We start from the raw sequence: 19,258 nt of genomic DNA on the forward strand, positions 1-19,258 counted from the left end.
TTAGCTACCTATATAAATATAAGCAAAATGGGTTGTCAACATTGTACATTATCACGTTCACTACTGGAAAAAGCTTTATCTTTAGAAAATAAGGAAAGAGATCTAATGCTAATGCATGAATTGTTAGATGAAAAACTTATGGAAATCAAAAATAATAGATGCTGTAAATCAAAAACAGATTTAAAAGTAGCGAGTAAATTAAAGAATACCGTAAAAAAACTCCACCGTGTAGTTACTGCGACGAAACGGCTAAATGAAGATATCCGGTGTAAAACAAAAGTTGAGACGTGTGCCGGATGTGAAAACAAGAGGCAGGAATTGTATGAACAAATCCAAACGATGTTGCAACGCCTGCAAACTTGCCAAGGTCCATGTTTATGCGGCGAAAAGGCTTTAGGTACTCATAATTTGAAACAACCCAAAGTTAAGATGAAACGAAAACATACGTGCGGCGTAAAAAATATTCTCAAGAAAATCATATGTAAGATATTTTACAAAAAGAAAACAAAATGTCGTTACAAGGAATGTAATTCAAGTAATGATACTATTAAAAAAACGTTAAAGCAGAAAAAGCAACCAAAAACCAAGAAACCAAAAAAAATTAAGAAATATTTATCAAGCTGTGAAGACCTCCAGGAAAAAATGGAAGGAAAAAGGCATGGCTTGAAAATATCTAATACATGTTATGAGGGGAATGAGAAATCGATTAAGGTAATCAAAGATAAGAAACAACGCTTTAAGAAATATTCATCAAAAAATGATGTAGATGAAAATACCACCTCAAAAACCAAAGATAAAAAGAAGAAAAAAGAATCGAAAGAAAAACGATCAAAGAAGGACAAAGATAAAAAGCGTTCCCGGAAATCGAAAGAGAAATTATCAAAGAAGACCAAAGGTAGAAAACGTTCCTCGCAATCGGAATCGGAAGAAGAATCAGCAAAGAAGACCAAAGGTAGAAAAGATCGCTCGAAATCGGAATCATCAAAGAAGACCGGATCAGAATCGGAAAAAGATTCACCGAAGGATCCAAAAAAACGGAAAAGTTTAGGTAAATCATTGACAAAGTCAATGAAGAAAACGAAGCGCCGCCTTAAGGACTTTAGTGAAAATATTGACAAAAAGAATAAAAGCTTCATTTCAGGTGACCCTTGCGGATTATGTATTCCTCCTGGCATTTGTCGAGACTTAATAGGAACGCCTCCGATATGGATTCCTATACGTACAAACTGTAAAAATTCATCTGCTCGGGCGATATTTAAACAACTGCTGATATTTTTGGCTATGATAGGTGCCTTACTGTTGTGGTCCCCGTTCTTAGCATGTTTAGCAAGCTGCTATTGCTGCTTATGTTGTTCTGCAAGATGTTAAACAATAAAATAATGTAACAAATGATTTCATTGTAATTTAAATCTGTTCTAATATATTGTTGTTTGTTCTTTTCTTGCCTTATCACAAATCTTAGTGACTAAAACACAGTACAGAGAGTTAATTTAAAAAATGAATCGACAGAGAATATAGGATTTTTTTTTTAAAACGTACCACATTAGGATTTTCTCGTGTCGTGGGTGCATTTACAAACATACAAGTTCACATGCACATGACACCCAGACCCGAAACAACAATTTGTGAACCACACAAAGAGTTGTTCCGTGCGGGAATCGAACCCGCTACCCGTTGCGCGGCAGCCGGTTGCCCAGCCACCGCACCAACCGTGCAGTCAAATTATTTTCTATATGTGTTGGAGGTGCTTTTCGTTTGTGAAATTCTGTACACTTGTTCATCACTATGTTTTTGTGATTGTTTTGCTAAATTTTTTCTTTTATCCTCTTTATCAGCAATTTTTTTATAGTAATAGTTTATTTTTCCTTAAGGTCCATTCCGTAGGCTTATAGTTGGGTTTAGTAGATTTATTGATAAAATATATCAAAATTCTCGTGTTACAGTTTTCGTTGCCATACTCCTCCGAAACGGCTTGACCGATTTTGATGAAATTTTTTGTGCTTATCCGGTATCTATGAGAATCGGCCAACATCTATTTCTCATCCCCATTTTTAATTTTTTTCCGCGAACAAAGTCGCGGGCAGAAGCTAGTTGTTTATAAAAACTATTTGCTTCCAACTATACTTATATGTATATGTACCTATGTATACAGAAATAAATCTTTTATTTTAAAAAAGGGAGAACCACCTTCAGTTTTCCTAACCGCCTCCATTTTTTTAAGTCATGTAATATCCCTAAACTTTCTCCTAAGTCTGAAAAATACTATTCTGAAAATATACCGCATGAGAATGGATTCAGCCAACCACGAGATAATGGCGCATGATAATGGTCATCATTCAGTCCTTAATAGATAAAATAATAAGTTTAATTTACAAAATTAAACATTTTCGTATAATATAGTATAGGTAGATAAAATAAATTGGTTAACATTGTTCTAATTTTGGAGACATTTTATTAGAGAGTAGAAATATAACAATATCAACAATCCCAAAGTAAAAGCAGGAACAGTTTTGAGTTATGTGATTGTCTTTAGAAAGTAACTTATCATCCAGGAATTCCTTCAGTGTGTAGTACGATTTTAATATTAGGTGATTTTGAAGACTGCTTTTAAACTTATTCTCATATGCTCTGGATCAGCACTTTTCCTTAAGGTCTAACGTAAAAGCTCCTTAGAAACCTTGTTCTGAAATATATTACCAGCCAGCTATGAAAGATATTTCTTTAAAACTTCTTAAATCAAACTTTTTTATAGAAAGTTAGAAAAAAATAAATAGAAATTTTTAATCCTTTTAACTGTCAGTTTTGATAATTTGTATTTAAGTTTTTAACATTTATTTACAATTTTATTAATTATTTAATTAATTAATAATATTAAGACATTTTGAAATATGTCCGATGGTTAATGTACTGTCTACGTAAATAAAAAATCCATCGAATGTTGTTTTACCATCGAATGTATAAACAATTATTTGTCATGCGAGAGTATGGATTTGCATAGATTACGAGTTGTGGAGTTTAATACGTTGGTAAGTGAAAAAGAAGGCAGGAAGAAGTACGTCGCAGAACTTGAAGAACATAAGAAAAAATATAAAAGTAATTTCGATGATAAGCAGTATGAAACAATTGAATCTGAAAATGATAGTAAATGTCTGGATGACAAAATTTGGCCTCAGAAGGCACCGCAGAAATTTGGTGACGGGGTAAACATTAAATATCTGGTTGATAAAATAGGACCGCCTGGGACGTCAAAACAATGCCTGGCAAAAGACCAAGCTTCCAGGACACCAACGTCCAGGCTTTCAAGTTTCATGAAACATAAATCAAAAAGTGAAATCTTCAGTATTACTTCCAAATGTAAGTTAATTTCCTGGAAAATTACATATTCATCATCATATTTTCTGCTCCGCGAAGGGTTATTTCATTGTTACATAATTACACATGTATGTACACAGGGTGTCCGAGAACGTCAACGTCCAAACAGACACCAGTTGATCAACAAAGAAACAACATTCTAAGGGCCTTTTTCACAATGTCTGGATAGGCGCTAGACCGCTACCTACATACATTTAAATATGTAATTTGTATGAACGATGTATCTGCCACATTAGTTTATCGGGTACTTATACGATAAAGGCCCTTGATCAACAAAGTATAGGGATTTATTTGTTATCCTCGAAAAAGAACATTGGGGTATGGAACCTTAAAATTCTGAGCCAACTGCTTCTGTTTGGATGTAATTCTTTTACCAACTAACTTCCAGTTTCTGAAAGGCTAGTCAAAATTACTATAATCAACTGTTACAGTTGATCAAATTATACACAGTTTTAGTGGGTTGCAGTGTCTACACGGCGACGTTGCCCCGCGCCGCGCGCCGCAGCGCCGCATCGAGTAATACGAGCCTCTTTTTTTAAGGGGAAAAATCATTCTATGACCCGTCCTGCCTTGGGTGAGGCGAGAGAGAGAGAGAGAGAGAGAGTATCAGACTCGCAATGACTAAAAAATTTTACTGTTCTTACTTCTGTCCTTTTCCAAGCTGGACCACCGTCAACCTGTTAAGTCATCCGCGGCACCGTATCGGGCATTAACCTCACCTGTGGTGATCTGATGGCCCTTTGTGGCGTTTGCGGAATGCACATAATTTCATGTTTCATATACCACACATTTGTGATATATGAAACCTTTTTTTGGGGGAAAATCATCCAATTACTTTTCTCTAAAAGATTATACGTTAACATGTTTTATTATTATAAATCTCATACCATCCGATACTAAGCTATATATTTAAAAAAACCTAAGAAAATTTAAAGCTGGGTGCTCACTTGACCGTGTAGCACGTAACGTATCAGATACAATATCAACGTGCACGGCTGGTCCACGGTCCACAGAGTATCTAGCTGCGCGCTCGCTGAACTCGTTCCGCGAACGGCTCGCAGCAGCTCGTGCAGTCGTGCCTACGTACTCATTTGATACTGAATCTGATACGTTACGTGCTACACGGCTATGTGAGTACTCAGAATTTTTTACGTTTTTTTTTTGTAATTTGTAGCTACCCTGTTTTTATTTTATTTTACTTTGACGCACCCCATTAACATAATTATATTGTGAAAACTTAAAAAATATTAAGTCCCCAACTTTTAATCCTTTTCAGGTAAACCGAAAAAACGTGAACTTAAAAAGAATTCTAGTTTTATAAACGTACCCAAAGTAAGTCAGGACAAGGCGCATTCGTATAATAAGAAGCGAACTCTTAATTTGTTCCACAAAAAGTCTAAGGAAGATCCGAAAAAAGAAGATAAACGTGCGAAGAAAGTTAAGAATGAACAAGTACATTTTTTATTTGCGCGCGAAACACCAAGTTTTGTACGACATTGTAGAAAACAGACCGAGGACGAAAGAAAGAGTTTTAGAAAGAAACAGGATACAAAATTACCGAGCGATGTATTTGGTTTTCAAAAAAGTAATCGACATAATATTGATCCATATCTTTATCACGTGTCGTGCAATTACCTAAACTTAGACAAATTACCCTTTAAAAAAATTAAAAAAGGATTCAATCGAAAATGTAAAGAACCAACACAGCCAACAACAAGTTGTTGTAAACATCACGCAATGCGGGTTCTTAATTCCACTGGAAAGAGTGAGATCCCCGCCATTTATTACAATCTAAATACTCATACACGACCACAGCTCAGAAGACTTCAACATCGACACGATTCCTTTGACGACCATGATGATGTTATGTCCAAAGACCGGTCACGTCGTATGGGCAAAGATAAAATTGTATGTGTTTCACCTTCATCGCTCAGCCCCCTAACTAGATGTCAATGTGACGCGTGCATTGGCTCTAGTAAAGGCAACATCCCCGAAGTTTCAGAGCACCCAAATGGTAACCTGGAGCAAAGCACACTGAGCTCAAGTGTTTCTAGTACGTCCCCTGCACAGAATACACCGCATGCTACTTGTAAAAAGAAATGTATCAAGACGAATAAGAAAGTTTGTACCAGCAATAAACGTTACAAATTATTCTTAGGATGTTTTCACCGCTTCAAAGTCACTTTAAAAAAGTTACCGTCAGGGAAAAAATGTATGAAATATTTGTTTTTCGGATTGCTTATTGTGGTGTGGTCTCCATGTTTGCTGGCAGTCATTCTGGCATGGGTAATAATGTGCCCTGTCAAGGTAACCAGTTTAAATGGTGATGCTTCCAAGAGGTCAATTCCAATGATGAATTATTTTGTGAACAAATTTCGTAAGAAAGAGGTGGGAAGTGAATTCCAACAAGCGTGTATAGACGATTGTTTGCCTGAAAGCAAAAGGAGCCTTATGACATCAGTGGCGAGTTGGTACTCACGCGCGTTTGGAACTGTTGTTCATTCATTTAATGCATTGGTGTCTATGCTTAAGCTTAAAAATAAACCAACTTGTGCTGGGTCCTCATTTGTAGAATACAAACATCCAAACCCAAAAAAGAAATATGCTTCGTTCTATGCAGATAATAGAGGAGGAACAACGAAATCCACAAGACGAAGCAATGCACGATTTGGTGCTGGCACTCGAGTAGTGCAAAATATGCGATGTGAATTTATACCGTCATTTTGGCCCAAATCTAACACTTGCAACGAAAAGTGCCGACCGAAGATAAAGTCAAAACATAAACCGTTTCTTGTCCCATGTTCAGTACATGGGGCTCAGTATAATCCCAGTTATTCAAAATGTGAATCGTCACCAGCAGGGGATGCCGGCCCGATGATCAGAAAATCTGTACCCGGATGTACTTGCGATAAATTATATTCACGAAACAGAGTCTGTCGAAATAAAATGATGCAAAGCTCTTCAGTGTTCATGCCAATGGTACCACAACGTCTTCACACGCATCAGGTAAATATTTCACCGATATTTTTTCCTACAAATTCCGGTATCGAATACAGTTCTGTAAATCAATCAGCAATTCAAAATAATCCGATTAATCGTAATTTTAATGTCAATAATTCACAAAAAGATTCTTCTAAAGATTATTTTAGTAATCGGAAATTTGGCACACAGCCTCTTGGAGTTGTGTTCAATTGCGCATGTGGAACAAAACATCCTATTATTACAAATATGGAAACATTTAGATCACAAAAATTTGGTTTAGCTGGTAAAACATTAAATACTTCAACAAAATACACACCAAGCGTTATGCTAAAAGGCTTGAAGGGACAGATTACTAAACGTTGGACTAAGAATGAAGTAATTAATGCCGGTAAGAAATCTCTTGGTCCTCATAAGATAGCCGGTTTCACAGACATAAACAAATTTAAATCTTCAAAACATTCCCCAAATGCTCAAACCAACGATACACGAGATCAGAACACGCAATGTGAATTAGTTTTAAATCGTTCTCGTCGTAGAAATCATAAGCAGGTCATTATCGATAATCATTTACACACACACCGAGATGTACATCGCACTCACAATAAATGTCTTCTGGCAAAAATATCATCAACTGCACTGAATAAAAATGCTGACACAAGTACATACAAAATTAATTTCGCTCATAAAACACAAAATACATTGCAAAAGGTTCAATCTAATGATTCGACAAATACAACAGATAGCGAGAAGTCTAATATTGAATGGCCTTGCCCTTGTGCTACTAAAAAAGCAAGTGCAAAACAAGATAACAGCCCGGCTGCTGTTGGCAGTAACACACCAATAAAGTGTAGTTGTGAAGGTAAAAAATCAGGAGAAAAAATAATAAAACCCCAACAAACCGGTAAAAAAACCTGTGAAATAGACAAACAGGTATCCGTAAATTGCGCTTGCAGTCCCAAGGCATGTAAAGTTGATAAAAATACATCATCCATAAATATTCCTGACAAATCAACAACATTTACCCAGACACCAACAAAAACCGATAAAAGCATACAAAAACCCTTGGGCAAGACAGAAAAGATATCGCAAAAAACTTCACAGACAACTGAAAATAAAGAAATTTGTGATAAAAAACTTGTTTCACCTCAAGACTCTGTTGACTGTGCATGTGAAGAGAAATCGACGAAAACGAAAACAAAGGCTAAAGCATGTATTCAATCAAAGACGAAGGAGAATTGCTGTTCAAAGTGTTGTAAACGTTTGTCACCGAATACAACTATCAATTTACCATGCTCACTCGGCTATACAATAGTTAGAGCACCAAAACAACAAAAAAAATGTTCTTGTAATAATATTAGCACTAGTTACACCTCTCATGACAAAGGAATAAAATGTAATTGGCCTGAGAAAACTAAGAAAATTAATTGTGTAGAAGTTCAAACCCCGAAAGTGAACTATAAGGTAAATTCGCATTTATTTTTGGAAACTTGTTCATTGGATGTTGCAACGGAGGTAATTGGATCAACAATTCAAATGAGTGCTTCCAGAGAGCAAGCCATAAAACCCGGAATTACTGAAACTTTTCCTTTTACTCACAATAAACTGCAAAAGGAACTCGGTTTAAGAAACACATTTTATAAAGCAATACAAACTCAAAATCCTGTGGTAGCACAATGTCCGTCTCCCCGACAAGTAACAGCGATTCAAACAAAATTAGAAATTGATCAATACATACAAACGGCAAATGATAGATTAGTAGAATCTCATGAAACATCGTTATCTCAAAAGACACCAACTGAAATATTTTGGGGCAAACATGAAAATTTTAACAATTTTAGCGCAACATCATTTTATACGACTGTAGCAAATAAAGCTGAACGTACAAGCAAGCAAGAAACGTCACCTAAAAGGCATGATGTAAATAAAATACCTTGTGGGTGCTCGCCAGTCGAGCCGCCAGTTAGTAGAAAAATACAAAAACCATTAAATGATAAAACAGGTCAAAATACAGTGACTAAACGAGTATCATCAGCGGTCAAGTCGAAAGAAATACAATGTCAATGTGATAGTGGTTTAACTTCAGTATGTGAATGTCCAAGTGAACAGCTATTCGGTACTATGGGTCATAAAAATAGTTTAGCTAAAAATGGTTCACCTGTTAAATCTTCGAGCAAACAAATCCTTCTAGGATTAAAATATCCTGTAAACCAAGCAAGAAATTCACAGACACTCGACGACCAGCCAATCAGTATTGAATCAAACTGTAATTGTGAGTTAACATCTAGGGAATCTCTGGAGTCTAGACCAGTAAAAGACCAAACTGTTGACAAGAAAAATCTGTCGTCTCTCATTCAATTTCCTATGACTAGTGCAATGAACGAGGAAACTGAAATAACACAAACAGATTTGTCGAACATTTTCGTAGTGTCTTCTGAGTGTAGCGAAAACAAATCAAACGTATTTAGAAATACGAAACAATTTAAGTCACGCAGTCACATTCGTACCAAACGATCTCAGAGTAATATGATGTCTGCTCATCAGTCAGGTTCCATAATGTATCCCCGTGCAGGTAATATTGCTGAACATGCGCAGGAAACTCCTGAATTTGATTTAACATCTGACTGTGTTTGTATGAGCGGATCCATTGCCCAACCAGAAAAGAAAAGTTTTTTGAGTGTACTATCTTCTAAACCAACGATTAGTGCTTATCGAACAGAGTCTCGCATTACACAAAAAAGTCCAGGAGAGTTTTTAATATCTTGTGGTGATGGTTCTACAACACGAGTTAAGTTTTCTCAGGTACCTTCTAAAACTTCTTGCTTACAAAAATGCAGATTTGCAGACAAATTTAAAAGGAAATCCTCTAAAACCAACCAAGTTCCATCTAAAACTCAAAAGCCTAAAACGAAGCAGTCATTGAAAACGCAGACTTCTTCAACTTCGAAACCCTCGAAGAAAAAATCAAGTTCAGATACCAAGATAAGTAAAAAATCTTCAAAAACTTCAAAATCTTCAAAATCTTCCAAATCTTCAAAATCTTCAAAATCTTCAAAATCTCCAAAATCTCCAAAATCTCCAAAATCTCCAAAATCTCCAAAATCTCCAAAATCTCCAAAATCTTCGAAATCTTCGAGTTCAAAAAGTTCAAGTTCTTCTAAGAGTGGAGATAAACCAACACACGAAAAGAGTCAAGAATGCAAGTGTGTGAGCAAGGAGATATTGCATAAACTATCAACGGGTTCTCTGATTCATACAGGGTGTACATGCTTATCAACAAAGGATCCTAAGAAAAAGCCCGACAAGAAAGCATCAAAACAAAAGTCTGTTGATAAAAAACCAAAACAAAAATCGCCACCACCATCACCGACAAAGTCAAAACAAAAATCTGCAAAGAAATCTCCACCACCGTCAAAGACAAAATCCAAAGAAAAACCTTCTGAAAAGAAATCCAAAACAAAGTCGCCACCGCCATCGCCATCGCCATCAAAAACAAAACAAAAGCCTGATAAAAAATCTGCCAGCAAAAAGCCATCGCCACCACCATCACCAACGAAGTCAAAACAAAAAACTGTCGATAAAAAATCTGCAAAGAAATCATCTCCACCACCGTCAAAGACAAAATCCAAAGAAAAACCTTCTGAAAAGAAATCCAAAACAAAGTCACCATCGCCATCGCCATCAAAAACAAAACAAAAGCCTGATAAAAAATCTGCCAGCAAAAAGCCATCGCCACCACCATCACCAACAAAGTCAAAACAAAAATCTGTCGATAAAAAACCAGCAAAAAAATCATCGCCACCATCATCACCATCGAAAGAAAAACAAAAACCCGCCGACAAAAAATCTACAAAAAAAACATCTCCACCACCATCACCGCCAAAAAAAAAAAAAACTTCTGCAGAAAAAAAACCCAAACGAGCATCACCACCATCATCAAAGCCAAAATCAAAAGAAAAATATGCGGATAAAGGCTACGACCCCAGTCAACCTTGTCTTCCATCGCCACCGAAACGCAAAAAACTTAAACATACGAAGGAGTGTAGCCAAGAATCATGTATATTAGCCTCACCACCACCCCCAAAACAAAAGCCTGTTAAAAGACCGAAACCAGGAACGCCCCCACCATCGCCACCACCAACACCACCAAAATCAGACAGTTCAGAAGAATGCGAATATGATCCTAGCAAACTGCCTTGTCTACCGCCGGTACCTAAAACAGCCAAAAAAACATGCAGTGATCCATGCTATGAAACAATAGCCAAACAACGGAAAAACAAACCGCAAAAAGTCAAACAACAACCAAGCAAAGAACAAAAAGTCAAACAACAACCAAGCAAAGATCAAAAAGTCAAACAACAACCAAGCAAAGAACAAATCAAAGAGTGTGATTCGAAAACGAAAACAAAACCAGGGGCTAAAAATAAAGCACAACCATTTTTCTTGCCCTTGCCTGCGGCAGACTTCAGTTTAAGTGCCCATGGTACTGCACCAGCAGCAAAAACAGAATCTTACTCTTCTATTGGTAGTGAGAAAATTGAAAAAAGTCCATCCTTCTCGTCTTCAAGCTCTAAAACGTCAATTTGTCCATCTTCCTCAAAGGGATTATCAAAATATAACAGAATAGTTTCGAAGTTCCGTTCTAAGTTATTAAGTAATACGTTAAGTAAATTAATATCAAAAAGCAAATGTACTACAAAACGTTCAAGTGAAAATTTTGATCCGCTCCAGTCAAATATTAGAAATAATCTTTGCTCGGTGATTATATCTGCATCACAATTTAAATTAGCTTCAAAGCATAAACCACGAGAGGGTAAAAATAACTTGGTACAACAATTAATTTCATCTCGGTTAGACAGTAAAGTTGAAACGTTTTCATCACACGTGTGTCATACGCAATGTAGTTGCCCAGTTGATGACCCCTGGGTAATGACACTTGATGAAAATTCACTAAAGACACATAAATCAAATGTTAGTTCTTCTGGACGTAGTAAAATACCTAAAACAACAAAAAAACCCGCTTTATTAATATACTCTGGGCACAGCATGACACACAGTAGTTGTTTCTGCAAGGTCAATAGAACTTCTTCAAAGAAAACTGCACAAAAGTCTCGTTGCATACGGAAACCTTTAAGTGTACATAAATCTTACTCATGTTTATCGACACGTAGTTTAGGTCGCCCATCAAAATCTTCCCAACGTTCTTCTTTTTCCACCCACTTTAGTTCAGAATGTCGTTGTATGGTAGATGATTTATCATCAAGACCTTTTAGGAATCTTTCCTCAAGTAAAAGAGCAGCTAGTGGTAAGCCAAGAATTCAAGCTGAGTGCTTAAATGGCCACGATACAAGTGAACCGATTGCAACTATGAGGTCACACAAAATATTCGAGGTCCCATTTAAGAAAAAATCACAAAATATGCCATGTCAACAGCATAGAGTAACACAATTTTCATCTATATTTCATCGCTCTCTAGATACAGTTTCAGGCCAAAAAATTGTTAGTGGCAGTATTCAAAGATCATCTGATCACTTTAGTTCCAAGAAAGAGATTGCTACGACAATATTTCCGTCAGGAAATTGGACTGAGAGCATGTTTGAAACTAACGTGATTGCACAACAGCAATCAGAATATGATGAAGAAGATGATGATGACTCTCAGTCTGCATTCAAATATGTTGTACCTAGACCTTATTATCCTCCTGACGCTTTACACCCCATCGTGCCTACGATTCCAGGCAGATGTAAATGTGCACTAAAAGAACGACTAAGGCAAACCGAATATTGGACTAGGACTCCAATTTTAAGTAATGGTTCACCTTTAAGTAATGTTTCATATAGAATGGAATCTAATAGCTATTTATGTCCGCAAAGTATATTGACACAAACTCCTTCTTGTCCAGAAAAGTACAAACAAATGACAGTAACGAATCAAAAAGTGTCGTCCGAGCACCTTAAGCATAGTCATGACCGTGAGCATTTCACGTCTAAAATACCTTTAACAGATCATCACCAATCCATTCAAATTACTGAAAATGTAAGAAATGACACAGATAAAATATCAATATATTCATACACAAATGAAGAAAAGCCATTCCTTTCTCAAACCGTTCAAACGGCACCAATTCATTCCGGTAAATGTGATTGTCGTCCCGCAAAACTACAATGCAAAATATCATCAAATTCACGGAAATGTGAAAAAAATACTTCTAGTAAATTATCAGCCAATAAAATATCACCTCAATTATCATATGATAGTTTAAAGCAAATATCTGTAAAATCCTCGGCAAACAATATTCAACATTCTGACCTTTCGGAAAGAGTCGGCCAGTGTTCAAATTGTCAACAATCTGTAACTGTGTCGTCACAAAATTACAATTGTGATCGAAATAGCCTTTCATCTAAGTATACATCACCTCCCCCAGATAAAACTGTTGTGGGAACTAACATTATTGTGAAGTCAAATGTACGTGATCACTACGCAAAAGCAAAACATGTTCAATCTTTAGGTACACGAGTAGTTTCTCAACAAACTGACTCAACTCGTCAATGTAAAGATAAAAACATATCATTAGTATCTGTTGCTAAACACAAACATAAACCTGAACCACGATCTAAGCTAAAAGAAAAAAAAAATCACAAATACCAGCAAACGCGTAGCTTCCAGGATAAAGCCATTTGTGTTAGACAACTACGCCCGAAAACACAAATATCTGTTGGCTTACAAAAATATGAAGGTACCCAATCTACTGAGAGGACTAATAAAGAAATAACGGTGAATTTTCAAAAATCTTATTTGGTTTCGGATGTTTGTTCCACTAAGAAAAAACGACACACACGAGTCCACGATAATACACACAGCATAGGTTTACGCAATAACTTATTCGGAAAACAACGTATTATAGTTCAGCGGTCTGAAATTGTTCAAAACGCGAATATTATACCAACCGAACAAAAACCACTTATTCAGCAATTTGCACCAAACCAAGAAAATCCAACAAAAGAAGGTGGTGAGTTAAGTCCTCAAAAGAAAAAAAGCCCTATTAAAAGTTTAAAAGAAACTCTTTTTCCAAAAAAGTCCGTATTAAAAAAGAGTTCTTGTAAATGTCCACCTGGAGATACACCTTTAGGAGAGCAACAGCCAGGAGCAGGTCCAAGCGGCGTAATGCCACCGAATACTCAGTTTGGTGGACAGCAGTCGCCGTACCCAGACTTTAACCGAGCATCAATGCGTTATTTCAATGATAGACCCCCGCCACCACCTACTACACCACCACCAAATTTCGATCGCTTACCTTGTTATGCAATTCCAGCTAATAAATGTGGGCCACGAACTTGTTTTGATGAATTTGCACTTAGACGTGCATATAAACGTCGTCCTTTACGAGTAGTTATGGACGACGTTGGTGCTGGCGCTGTCACTGCTCATGGTTTCGATGCTGTTCTTGGTGCTGGCGTTGGCCCTGGTGTTAGTCCTTTCCCTGACTCTGTTGCTCCTGGCGCGGGTCCTTACCCTGGCGCTGGTGCTTACCCTGGCGCTGGTGCTTACCCTGGTGCTGGTCCTTACCCTGGTGTTGGTCCTTATCCTGGAGCTGGTACTGTCCCTGGCGCTGGTCCTTATCCTGGCACTGGTCCTTACCCTGGCGCTGGTCCTTATCCGGGCGCTGGTCCTTACCCTGGCGCTGGTCCTTACCCTGGCGCTGGTGCTGTCCCTGGCGCTGGTCCTTACCCTGGCGCTGGAGCTGTCCCTGGCGGTGGTTCTTACCCTGGTGCTGATGGTGTCCCTGGCGGTGGTCCTTACCCTGGCGCTGGTACTTACCCTGGCGCTGGGCAGCCCTGGTACTTACCCTGGCGCTGGTACATACCCTGGCGCTGGGTCTTACCCTGGCGCTGGTGCCGGTCCTGGTGCTGGTGCCGGTCCTGGTGCTGGTGCTGACTCTGGTGCTGGTGCTGGCTCTGGTGCTGGTAGTGCTGGTAGTTACCCTGGCGCTGGTCCTTACCCTGGCGCTGGTGCCGGCCCTGGTGCTGGCAGCCCTGGTACTTACCCTGGCGCTGGTACTTACCCTGGCGCTGGTACTTACCCTGGCGCTGGTGCTTACCCTGGCTCTGGTTCTTACCCTGGCGCTGGTGCCGGTCCTGGTGCTGGTGCTGGCTCTGGTGCTGCCAGCCCCGGGAGTGCCAGTAGCCCTGCCTATGATGGTTATGCTGACTCTCGTGCTGGACCTGGCGCTGCCCCCCGTCCTGGTGCCCGTCCTGATTATAGTGGCCGCATTGATCCTTATGATCCTCGTGGTATTCCTCTCACACCTCAAGATGAAGCGCGCAGTAATCGTCGTGATGATTCGCGCAGTAATCGCCGTGATGATTCGCGCAGTAATCGCCGTGATGATTCGCGCAGTAATCGCCGTGATGATTCGCGCAGTAATCGTCGTGATGATTCGCGAAGTAATCGTCGTGATGATTATCGCAGTAATCGTCGTGATGTTACTAACATTAACCGTCGCGATGTTACTAACATTAATCGTCGCGATATTACTAACGTAACTAACATTGAGAATCGGACCAATTATGACGTTCGCACTACTCGTACCGACCGTCGTGATCCTCAGCGTGATTTGGAGCGTGTTGATAGGGAATTACGTAATGTACGACGTTCAACGATAAAGCAGTATCAAAATCATCAACAAAGAAAGAATAAGAGAGTAATTGTACAGCAGGAGAAAGATAAAACATATTATTTACCTCCTCCTCCTGAGATTGAACCTAAAGGCAAAGTAGCTAAAGCTAAATACAAATTAAAAAGAGCTAAATACGAGGCAATGTATAACTATCGGTGTATTATGGATCAAGCCAAGAATTCTGAGAAGGAAGCATGGCCAAATGAAGTTACCTGTCGTCCCATGTACATACATGCCCTGAAGCGCAGGCCTTGTTTCTGGATTCACAAGCGTTGTCCTAATTTTTACCCAATATTCTTAAGTTTAGTTAGATGTCAACAAACTTGTTGTCAGACTTGCATGTATGGTCTTGCTATATGTTTGTGGAGTCCATGTTTTATATGTGCATATGCATGTTTAGGTTTAGTATGCAGATAGCATAATTAAACATATTTACAATCGACTCTGTTACTTTTTTTTAATTTTTATTTAGCTTGTATTGACTGCAGTTCAACATAGTTTTGGTACTACCAATTGGTGCAGAAATTCAAACATAATTCGTATTGGCTTTCCCGTCATAATTTTGAGAGCATCATCCCGCTTGTTATGAATGCAAATACAACTAAGCGTAACTGTTTGCACAGAACTTCATATTTACATTCAGCAGAGAAAATAATCATTAGGTTGTTCGAATAGATTTTTTTAAACAACAGCTTCAGCTTCTTCTATTTGCAAAGGAATAGTACATACATATTATAAAGTACATAATAAATGTTACCCAAATCAGTAAAATTAAAAAAGTATCGGTTTGTGGCTAACAATTAATGGCCATTATTTACATATTACCTACCAACTTGTCGAACCACATATAGTACACACAAAAACTCGCCATCAAACGATCATTGCCACGAGCATTACCATTAAAAGAAAAAAAAATAGTCGGTAAAACACAACTAAATTAATATCTCAGTCACATATCACCATTAAAACAAAATCTAAATACTTCACTTGGTAGAGCTTTGGCAAGGATGGCGGCTCGACCGGAGTGATGATTGCGACAGGTCTTAAATAAATCTACCGTAAAATAATTTGCGTTGTATTCACCGTGTGAGTGAGTTTAGCGGAGGCTCAATCCTCCAAGGATCCACCTCCTTCTCATCACGACCTCAATTTCAATTGCAATCTCAATACTAATCTCTAAAAAGCAGGAACGGCAACGCACTTGTAACTCTAGATGTTACCATCTAAAGGAGTTACAAGTGTAGGTATATCAGGTCTAAATATCAGGCGTTGTATTGTTACTATCAGGGGATACTTCTGCTCATTTGCCGCTCTTTGCCATAAAAAAACAAAATGTAACCTTACAGAACATATCACTTTAAATAAACATGAACAAAATTTTTTAGCATTGCCTTTACCGAATTATAAATCTATCAAAACTTAAAGGAGGCTATCTACTTTTGTCTCATCAATCACCTCTACCTTTACCACTACCATAACTGAAACATTATTTGAAACGCAGTCTGGCCAAAAAAAAAACAAATGTTGGTTTGTTCACAAAAATAAGTTGCTCAGTTTCCTAAAAATAGGAAAAAAAAAAACATTCAGTTTCGGATGTTTGTTCCACTTACAAAAACTATTTATTCTATATTCGTCTAATTATTCATATTATATATACCTATATAAAAACCACTTAGCAGCATATTCTATTATATTAACAGATTCTACCTAAACAATAAGTTTACAGAATTTGTAAACCATTAAGATAGAAAGTTTGACGCTCGTTAAATTAGATAAACATCTATCCCCCCAAAATGCTGTAGGTAAATCTTAACTTGTATACTTAGCAAGGAATTTTCCAAGTCAATGAATACCGGAAAATCCTCAGAAACTTGAAATAGGTTTAAAGTCTTAAAAGTTGAAAAAAATATATGAAATGTCTCCAAACCCACTACAATTTCTAAAGAGTCCATTATAAAAAGAGTTCGTGTGAATGTCGTACTGAACAAGACACCTGTAGAAAAACAACCTAATGGATTGTTACAGCGGCGATACACATCGAGGCGGAGACAAAAGAATTCAGCGAGCAGGAACATGCAACATTATACCCAGTCTGCTAAACAGCAGTTGCCATATCCAGACTTGAACTTTTTAACAATGCGCTACACTGGTTATAAAACTCCTAATAAACGATCAGAACCAAATGTCAAATACTATTACCCATCAGCACCTGCAACTACACCACCACCAAATTTCGATCGTTTGCCCTGTTATGCTATTCCAGTTAATAAATGTTCACCACGGTCATGTGTTGACGAGTTTGCTATCAGGCCCGCGTATAAACGTCGTCCATTACAAGTCGTAACGGACGATGTTGGTACTGGGACTAGATCTGGCTATGGCTTTACCACTATCGCCGGTTACAGTGCTGGCGCTGAGTATTGCCCTTGCTCTTGCTCTGACTCTAGAAATGGTACCGGCATTGGTTCTGCCTATGGCGCTGTCCCTAACGCCGGTCATAGTCACAATCACGGTGCTAGTTCATGCGCTTGCCCCAGTGCTGGCGTCAGCGGTGGTGCTGGCGTCGGCGGTGGTGCTCGCGTCAGCGGTGGTGCTGGCGTCGGCGGTGGTGCTGGCGTCGGCGGTGGTGCTGGTCGCCGCAGTAGTGCTGGTCGCCGCAGTAGTGCTGGCACTCGCGGTGTTCCTGGCTTCCACCGTCGTTCTGGCCCCCGCGGTAGTGCTGTCCCCAAAGATGGTACTAGCCCTGGCGATGGTGATGGCCCTGTCGATAGTCGTCGCGGTGTTCCTGGCTTCCGCCGCCGTTCTGGCCCCCGCGGTAGTGCTGTCCCCAAAGATGGTGCTAGCCCTGGCGATCGTGCTGGCCCAGTTGATAGTCGTCGCGGTACTACTGCCCCCCGCGGTAGTGTTGCCCCACGCGGTAGTACTGGCCCCCCGGGTATTGGTAGCCCCCGCGATAGTGTTGGTCCCGGTGGTGTTGTTGCACCCCGCGGTGGTGGTGTTTCTCCCCGCCATAGTACTGTTGCTCCTACCGATGGTGGTGCTGCTCCCCGCGGTCGTGGTAAAAGTGCGCGTGCTGACGTTAGCTCGGACGTCAGCCCGGAGGTTAGCTCAGACGTTAGCGCTGATGCTGGAGGTGGCACGGACAAATCCACCACTTCAACAGGAAAAACAAACAAAAAAATAGACAATAAAAAGAAAAAAGTTGGTAAGAGGAAAGGTAAAAATTTACCTCCTCTTCCTTCTTCGCCTCCTCCTCCACCGCCACCTCCTAAAGGTTCCAAAAACCCAGCAGATCATGTTAAATACAGAGTAGCTAAAGCCAAATACGACGCTGTTCGAAGCTATCACTGTATTATTGATGCAGTGAGAAAATCTGAAAGACGAGCATGGCAGCATGAAGTTACCTGTACTGATATGTACTTAAATGTCCTGAAGCGTAGACCATGTTTCTGTATTTACCGCTACTTTCCATCTTTTTACCCGACATTCTTAGAATTACTTAAATTTCAAAGAAGCTTATGCGATTTAATTAAGTATTGTTGTGCTATGTGTTTGTGGTGTCCACTTTTTGTATGCCTCTGTATATGTTACAGTTTGATTTGCGAAGCAACATAATTAAACGTGTTTATAATCGATTTTCTTACTTTTTTATTTTTTAAAGCATGAATTATAACTATAGTTCAACATAGTTTTTCCATAATTAACCACAAATTACTACAGATTGAAACACTAAACCTATTTGCTTCTTATTCATCATCATCGAGACTTCATCGAGTTCTTCTCTTATCAGCTAGGTTTGTCGTTTTTAAAACACACTACATTATATAAGTTATACATTATTTGTACTTATAGTAACGTAAGTACACACTATTCTAACTAATTACGATTAAAAACCACCATCTATTGTAAATTTCAAATATCTGTTTTCAAGATATTACAGAGACAATGGTAAAAACAAACATTAGGTATAAAATAATCGAATAAAAAACTAAGTAACTGAGGCATCAATGATATTTTTTTTTAATGGGGGAAGATCATCCAATGATTTCTCCCGTCCTGGGCGAAGCGAGAGGGAGTGTTAGACTCTTACTATTGTCATGCTGCTCGGCTCCTATTGATCGTAGTGTTCATAGCCTTTCTCGATAAACCGACTATCTATCATATCAGGGTTATCAGAAAAGTTATGTATATACATAGACAAGTATTGAGCCTATTTTTTATTGGCTGGAG

General features: G+C 38.7%; 2 protein-coding genes across 2 annotated transcripts; both read left to right on the plus strand.

The window, feature by feature from the left end:
- The first annotated feature begins 642 nt into the window (after positions 1–642).
- On the plus strand, positions 643–1,892 carry LOC118268576 (uncharacterized). Its single transcript, XM_050706661.1, has 2 exons — positions 643–1,048; positions 1,885–1,892. The coding sequence occupies exons 1-2, from the start codon at positions 643–645 to the stop codon at positions 1,890–1,892; spliced, it is 414 nt and encodes a 137-aa protein (XP_050562618.1).
- Positions 1,893–2,788: 896 nt separating this feature from the next.
- LOC118268237 (uncharacterized) lies at positions 2,789–18,663 on the plus strand. Its single transcript, XM_035582634.2, has 3 exons — positions 2,789–3,354; positions 4,649–6,378; positions 17,054–18,663. The coding sequence occupies exons 1-3, from the start codon at positions 2,985–2,987 to the stop codon at positions 18,641–18,643; spliced, it is 3,690 nt and encodes a 1,229-aa protein (XP_035438527.2). The 5' UTR covers positions 2,789–2,984; the 3' UTR covers positions 18,644–18,663.
- The last annotated feature ends 595 nt before the right edge of the window (positions 18,664–19,258 follow it).

This window comes from Spodoptera frugiperda, chromosome 29 (genome assembly GCF_023101765.2).
Source record: "Spodoptera frugiperda isolate SF20-4 chromosome 29, AGI-APGP_CSIRO_Sfru_2.0, whole genome shotgun sequence".
Lineage (NCBI taxonomy): Eukaryota > Metazoa > Arthropoda > Insecta > Lepidoptera > Noctuidae > Spodoptera > Spodoptera frugiperda.

What these genes read in the sequence shown, in the direction of transcription:
- LOC118268576 (XM_050706661.1), top strand. Translation starts at nt 643, where the DNA reads ATGGAAGGAAAAAGGCATGGCTTGAAAATATCTAATACATGTTATGAG.
- LOC118268237 (XM_035582634.2), top strand. Translation starts at nt 2,985, where the DNA reads ATGGATTTGCATAGATTACGAGTTGTGGAGTTTAATACGTTGGTAAGT. An exon ending in CTTCAGTATTACTTCCAAAT is followed by an intron (nt 3,355 to 4,648) that starts GTAAGTTAATTT and finishes AATCCTTTTCAG; the next exon opens with GTAAACCGAAAAAACGTGAA. An exon ending in AACGTCTTCACACGCATCAG is followed by an intron (nt 6,379 to 17,053) that starts GTAAATATTTCA and finishes GGATTGTTACAG; the next exon opens with CGGCGATACACATCGAGGCG.